Source organism: Lissotriton helveticus, chromosome 8 (genome assembly GCF_964261635.1).
Source record: "Lissotriton helveticus chromosome 8, aLisHel1.1, whole genome shotgun sequence".
NCBI classification, from domain to species: Eukaryota; Metazoa; Chordata; class Amphibia; order Caudata; family Salamandridae; genus Lissotriton; species Lissotriton helveticus.
In genome coordinates, this window is record NC_136069.1 from 894,861,744 (window position 1) to 894,869,521 (window position 7,778).

At 40.4% G+C, this 7,778-nt stretch overlaps 1 protein-coding gene across 1 annotated transcript in view; it reads right to left on the bottom strand.

The window, feature by feature from the left end:
- The window catches only part of LOC144773820 (uncharacterized), an 80,642-nt gene extending 73,106 nt beyond the window's left edge, over positions 1-7,536 (bottom strand). Inside the window, exons 1-4 of the mRNA XM_078658916.1 lie at positions 7,308-7,536; positions 6,633-6,727; positions 6,106-6,119; positions 5,570-5,709 (exon numbers count right to left, since the gene is read on the bottom strand). Of these exons, the coding sequence (XP_078515042.1) occupies positions 5,570-5,709; positions 6,106-6,119; positions 6,633-6,727; positions 7,308-7,536 (478 nt within the window). The remainder of the gene's footprint in view (positions 1-5,569; positions 5,710-6,105; positions 6,120-6,632; positions 6,728-7,307) is intronic.
- Between the last annotated feature and the right edge of the window lie 242 nt (positions 7,537-7,778).

Genomic DNA, 7,778 nt, shown 5'->3' on the forward strand with positions numbered 1-7,778 from the left:
AAACTGCTAACATGTGGGGTTCATGACGCTCCTGTGTGGGGTCCCACTCCTTCTACAATGTACTATGAATCTGTGCATTTGGACCAAAGACACCCTTTCTACTACACGGTTGCATGCTGCTGAGCTCTCACATCATCTCCCCATTCACCCCTCCCCCCTACTTCTCACTCACAAGCATGCATGACATTTCAAAATATGCCACCCCCACCACACACATGCAAGCCCATGGGTACAGTTGCTAACTAACTTTTTGGCTGATCCACCCACCCTAAACTTAATGTATCTATACACTATTTCTGTAGTGAAAACCTAGAATACAACTGCATGCCAAGTGTGTGGTAACTGTATTGCTCTTCAAACTCTGGCGGCACAGCACCCAGGATAATGTGCTGCATGGCTGAACACTTATAAGGTCCTAAAGGCAAGACCTAATGACTTGGCCAATGCTTGTTCCCATAGTTACTGCTTTCCCTTTCCACCCACCAGTTCTCCATTTTGCTGTCCCCTTTTACGCCCACCCTCTTCCCCCGTCCTTGCTTGCCCGTCGTAGACACTATATCGGGTTTCAGAACCTCGAGCACAGCAAAATGTGTTCCCAATCCATTCTCTGTGCAGCAAAGCTAATTTTTTACGGCAAGGACTCTGAAAACCGTGGCTGCAAGCCTGTGTAATGCACTGAAAGTAGCAGGGAGGGTTGTCGATTTTTTTTTTCATTTTGCCCGGTTTTCTATGCTTAATTTCATTGTACTTGCCTTGGTTTTCTACCTATTTCTAATTTTTCACAACTGTGATCATTACAGTCGCAAGGCTTCCCTGTCCACCCTTTCCCCACTATTCTTTGCAGGTAATGCCCTTAGGTGAAATTCAAAAATAGATTCACATATACCAATCTTAACATAATGGTATAGAAATTCAAAACAAGTAGAATGTACCCAAATATCCTGAAGAGATTTACCCTATACAGAAGGAAAATGCTATCAATTCAATTATGACAATGTATGACATCAGGAAAAATAATATTGAGTTAAATTGCAACAGTTGGTTCTAAATAGTAAGCATTAGCCCTATCTTTCCCTACTCTACCGTAACAGGACCATCTACTCTAAGAAGCATTAGAAATCTCCGGATTAGAATAGAAAGATTCAGCTGTCAGAGTCTTCAGTAGAAGCACTCTAATCACGGGTCAAATAGCATAAAGCTAAATAGAGCAAAAGCATAGATGTGCTCCCCATGAAGTCATAAGATGTTTCTCCCTTCTCACTAAGCTAAAGCACATAATATTAGTTGCATTCAAGGTAAACAATCCCACATGACCTCCTGCCATAAATTTCCACAGCTCCCGGTACAAACTGGATACTTGCACCCCCTTTCCCACATCGATGAGTTGCAACTTCATTCGTCCTTGGCCATTCTTCTCCTCCGCCATGAGAACTCATCTCCCAGCTTGTTACAGAGTCTCTCCATGCCAACATCTTTTTCTCACACCTTGCTATCTAATGAAAACAAATCTCTTCTGTGCTAACTAATGAGGCTTTGTCCATAACTGCAGTGGAAACAAAATGCAATGAAGGTTAGTCACAAATCAAACGTTAAACAGCCTTGTGTATTTACATTGAAATTATATGTGAGGCTACACTGAAATTGTACACTGGGTCTCATCAGTAGGGCTAATTTAGCAAGTGCACTGGGTTACAAATACGTGCACAAATGTAGATGCATCACAAATTAAATCCCTTAATACAATAATGTAAAAGACCTTTAAGAATTATTGATGAAATGCACTCAAGAGGAATAAATGTTGTTAAACATGAACCTTCTAAGCTTGCACATATTTTCATTAGTTCTCACAATAATTTTCATTATATAGGTAGATTCTCCTCTTCGGTATTTCTTTATTAATAAGTACATCAAACTTCTTCATTTGTCATATTTCTTAAACGCACGTTTTATAAATTGTATCAGTTATACGTGAAGCACATTTGATATATACAGTACCCCATCTTCTTTTATTAACGTTAATCAAACAAAATATTTTCGAGTGCTGACTACAAATGATTATAACGCACTCCTACAGTACCTCAGGAACTTCACTTCATCACTTTACCATAAGTTACAGTGCTACATAATGTAACCTGAGGCAGTAGATGCCAATAGTCATTGAGGACAGGGCAAGAGGTTGGTTACCTATACAGGGGGTAAGGGAGTGAATTCAAGGTTTATTTATCTTACTTACTTAAAGTTGCAGATATTAAACTAAACATCTTATATCAAATTCGTTCTTCATGATGTTTCATTTTGCAGAACAGTCCCACACCGTAGATAACTAAACAACATTTACCAACAGTAAATAACCTGCATTTAGGGCTAATGTAGACCACATTGGGACATAAATGTTTAAGTTGCTGAAACAGAAGCATAATCATGTGACTGGAGTGAATGTAAACGTGTTTTTACAATCCCGTGGCCACCACTGTAGAGCTGCAGTTTTTTAAGAACATTGCTAAATGTTGTGAAAATAAACTTCCTCCATCAAGCTATAGCTTCTTATAGGAAGTGTCACAAATGGTTGAGCGCAAACAAAAAGGTTGAAAGGCAAAGGTGGAGGTTGCTGAGTGTGTTCTGCTTGCTGTAGACCCTGGAGTCCTGGCATTCTTTTTTTTTATTGCTGTTGGGTAGGCAGATCTACCTTTTGCACAGCAAGGAGTACTGCTTCTTAAGATCAACCTAAAGGGGACTTGTTTTCATCAAGGATCTCCTGGATTTATGCCTAGTTATAGCAGATGTTAAAAGCAGGGCAAGCAAATGGGCTAAAGGGAAAGGGATTGAGTGAAACCCAGGACTACTGTGACGTGTAAAGACACTTTGGAAAGAGCTTGAGAGCGTGGCAAGCTGCAATGGAAACATGCTGAGATGGTTGTGCTGAATGATACTATTGTGTGTTTGACATAAAAGGTACCAGGATAGGCTTGTCTTTTAAACCTAACACAGTGAGGCGGTAGATTGAGATAAGCCTAGGCAAAGTGCTGTGCAAAAGATCACCTTTCCAGTCTCTCCAGCAGCACAAAAACCCAAGCAATAACAAAGCCAATAGGTTTGGAAATCTGAGAAGGGGTGACCTAGACAGTGTCAGCGAAATGCTCACTAACTAAACAAAGCAGTGATGTTGTTTATGTAATAAGCTTAACCCATGTTCCCATGCCGAAGCTCCAGTCAGGCTGTCACTATTTATCTAGCCTGACAAAGCGCTGTTGTCGGGCGGGCAATAACAAACGACAACATTTTGCGCAATGAACTTTAGTTTTGGTACAGAATGTTCAAGGCTCTGATAATATGCCTACGAAGATATGTAACTATAAGCAAAGATATTTCATGGAACATTATCCCATGCCATCATGTAAGCAAATGTGTGCCAAATGTCAACATACAATAAAAGATGTCAACTTTAAATATAGCATGTAAAATGGTGGTGTTCCTGCCTGGACCTACTGTGACCACATAACATCCACTCCTTGGGCGTAAGGTGACTAAAAAGCTTCCTAAAAACCTATGTTAAGAATAAAGATTTCAATCATGTATTAAAACCTAAAATCATAAAAGCATTGTGCTCGTAATAATAATGCATAGTGAAAGCCACATGTTATTAAATATTAATAGAAAAGATGAATACAAAAACTACAATTTATAAACAATTTAGCAAGTGAAAATCTCCACTGCTCAAAATTACCAGATTCTTTAAATGCTCTGAGGAATAGACAAAATATTGTTGTTCCCAACTACCACAGATAATTGTTCCGATGGCACCTCCAGGGAGCAAATATGTTCAATTCCAAATCCCTCAGCAGCTGCTGATGGTTTGACGGCCAATAGTGCATCTGCGAAAGACGAGTCACGATCCAAATTACCAGGAGCTGAAACATCCCAGAGAGGCTCATAATATGTTTTTTGAAGCTAAGGCAATCTCACAGGGCATCTGTACAAGTGAGTCTTTAGGGGATCCACCATCATTTCCATGTCCGTAGATTGGACTGGTTACATCCTCAAGCGTATGTCTAGGGCACACTCCAAAGTAAACAGCTGACAGAAGAATACAGGCTGCATGCAGTGTAGCCAAACAGGCAGAAAATACTAGAGCTAGTTCTCAGTAGCACATGGGGTAGTCCCATCCCCATTTGGCTGTGTGACAGAACATCCATTGCGGAGCAAATAAAATAAAATCAGTGTCCTGTCAACCAGGAATAGGACAAGCGGTAAGCCTCCAAAAATGCTTCCCAGCATAAAGTGTTTGAAAGATGAAATATATCAGAAGACCGTCTGGAAGGTACTAACCAACCCAGAGCCAATTGCTTTAAAAAGTTGCTTCTCCCGCGGTATATGAGATGTTAAAAATGCAGTGCACTAGCTCCCTCAAAACGGTGTGGGAGATTGGTGTGAAGTAGGGACTGTATCTCAGAGGAATACCTTGCAACTTGAATATCAAACATCTCACATGCAGATGGTAAGACCACTTCCATCTGAAACAATAAAGCTTTCAGTCTGCTCAAAGTTTATATTCAAAACGTTATTTGAAGGCCAAATTGTTGCATCCCTAAATGTTCGGGCTGGTGAAAATAACACTTGTGTTCAACAAGTCACGACTGCAGAAACCATCACCAGATATGATATACCCAGGTTTCATCCCACAGAAGCCTTGATCATTCAACATCATAGAGCTCCCACTTGAAAGCAATATGAACGCTGGATGAATAACAGCAGCTGAGGAACATTTCAGATGACATGACAAGTTTACCTTGGATTCATCACATCTGCTGTTGAGTGCGATCTCCCTGTAAATCAGAGAATGGCCTAAAGTATTCTCACAGTCAGTACCGCTAAGAAATACACCAGCCACACCATTACTACACCGATAAGTGAAAGGTAGGATCCATGCCTCATGTACAAACCCTTCTCCTAGCGCTTCATATCTGCCTACTTGATGGTGCAGTATTTGAAGTGAAAAGTTGATATCTGCAGAGAAATAAACCTGTGTATTATCCAATAGCTGATGGCACTTCTGCAACAGTAAATGGTAAATGTTCTAACTTTTCTATGTGTAACATAGTATATGTTGTGTGTTTTCTGCCATGGTGGTCTGTTCTTTTGTAAATGTAAATATATGTAAATCTGTATTTGTAAAGCGTGAACTACTCACCCTTACAGGTCTCAAGGCGCTGGGGGCCATCGTGGAAATTAATTGAGCTATTGACCAGAGTCACCTGCTGCTGAGCTGAGCTGCCACCAGAGCTGGGGATCAAACCGTGAACCCTGTGCTCCGAAGTCAGCTGCCCTGGCCGCTGCGCTACACATCTCCACCTCTTTGTGCGATTGTATCCTACAATCAAATTTGTGGCATTTATGTTCTTCCAGGGAAAGCGACCAGTGCATAAAATCTTAAGAGTCCAACTTAGTAGCATAATAGATCTGAGCTGTGATTGCACATGTTGCAAAGAGGACACATCCCTCTGGGTGATGTCAATAGCAGATAACACAATGTTACCTAGAGAATATATCCTAGTGGATAATGTAGTCCTACCATTGCCAACTACTGTTAGAGCTTTTTCTAAATTTGCTCGGTCAATCTCACGTAGTTTCTCAGCAGCTTCCTGCTGTAAATCTTTCCACACTTCATTGTTTAATGCATAGAGAAAGCACTTTTGAACTGGCCTGAAAATCCTGCATCAGAACAAAGAGACACATGTTTTTTCACCTCAGACAGCGTTGAATGTTTTAAGCAGTCTAGGCACAAATTTACAGCTCTGTATGTTGTGACCATTCCTGGGTGTTGCATCTGCACGTAACTTGAGTCTGGCTTATTTTTCATGAACCCTCGCTTGTTGTCAAGAAAATGTGTCTGCGAACTCGCAAAGTGTTCTAAAGTGGGAATATTTAGGGCATTTAGATGCTTTATCTTGGCCAAGTGGCGACAGGACATCTGCTGTACAATTTTATTCATGAAAATTAGTTGTTTTGGTTGAGGCATTCTCTAAATAAGCCTTGTTCCCCTGAGCCTGCCAATCTTTAGTTTCCCATAAAGATTTTAAATCGATCTTGCCTCTCCAAAAGTCATACCTTTGTGTCGACAACTGGGAAATAAAAGATGCAGAATAAATGAATTTGGTATCAGTGAGCATATTTTTCTTTGCAGGAGAAGGTGTACGTTTATAATAATAGGAGTCTGGGTCTGCTGGATTGTGGCCAGAAAAATATGCAAACTTCTGTGAAAATGCCATTGAGCTACTCTATGGTGGTGTAGGAAAGTGTTCCCATTGCTTGTAATTAAATACTGCACTTGGAGTACTTGCTTTTTGTAAAAAAAAATGGTGACCATAATGGTGAAAACAGAATATTTAATCATAATTAGATGTACCATTATGCATTTCATCGCTATTAAAAACCATGTAAAGCTCTAAATCAGCAAGCATTTCATGTACTGCGTTAATGTCCCAATCATCAGAGATAGTACCAGGAGTGATGACGTCATTTAAGGATATAAGAAAAACATTTAGAACTTGTTAAGACTCTGTTGGTCCCATTATATCATAGGGTACCTTATCCCAAACAATTGCATTGGGAACCGGACCAGCTGAAAAGTTTACCAGGAAAAGGTCTCTTCGCACTTTGTGTGATGAAGAATGGGGTTTCAAATCCTTGTTTACCAGTTCAACTGCAGAGCGTTCTGGGAGATAGTGGCCTGTCAGAAGCTGGAAAAAGGCAGTCATGAAAGCAATCCAAAGGAAGAGGCAAAATAACAAAATTGTTTTCCAAATTTATATCTATGGAGGGCTAAAGTATATCTTTTAAAGCCAAATGTAAAATTCATGTTACCACTCTTTGGAGGTGGTTCTGATGAATCCGGAGAGAAGTCATCAAAGCCGATAAAATAGCAAAGGCTGTTTGTAAAAAAGTAGGGGCTCGAGAAGTTGTGTAGAACTGGTAGCTGACTCCAATAGTGGTACACTGTAAACACCATTGTTGTCTGCTTGTAGAGTTGAAATCTGTAAAGTAGACCACAATTGTATGGTATTTGCAGATGTAACAGGAAGTAGTGACACAGTATTAGATATTCCCAACCGGTGAGAAGAAGCTTCATCTTTGGTCAAAGCTTGTAACAGGTCTTCCTGTAAGGTAATAAGAGGAGGCAGGTTACTACTCAAGGATCTTTGGGGCCTACTATGTAGAACAGGCCACATGATGTGGATTGATGAGATCAATAGACACAAATCGCTTGTGTGTGCTACTGGCAAGGGGTGGTAATAGTACAGTTGTCTTACCTTCAACAGCTAGTTCCGGTACAAGCACTCTGAAAGATGGCCAAAACACCTTCTTGTTTATTATATTCTCCCGTACTAGAATCCTGATCTTTGGAATCCAACAAGGAGTTGCCGGTGCTTCCTTCACTTCAGCAGTGGCATAATGTTTCTGTTGAATGTTGCTCTGAGTATCTCTGTAGTTATTCAGGTCCTGTAAAGCATTCAAACATTCACTGATATCAAAAGACATTTCCGCCACCACAGTACTGCAACTGTCAATATCTGGAACCCACATTTTAAACTGAAACAGGACTTCATAGGGAGTCTGACCACACAAAGATCTTATAGGCAGATTGTTTAGGATTCTCTGGACCCTGTACAGATGGTGAACCCAACTGTGACCTAAACCTAAGATTTTAGCTGTTAAAGACTGCTCTAAGCCATGGTTTATGCTCTCCACTACCATGTTTCCCTCTGGATGATAGGGGGAGG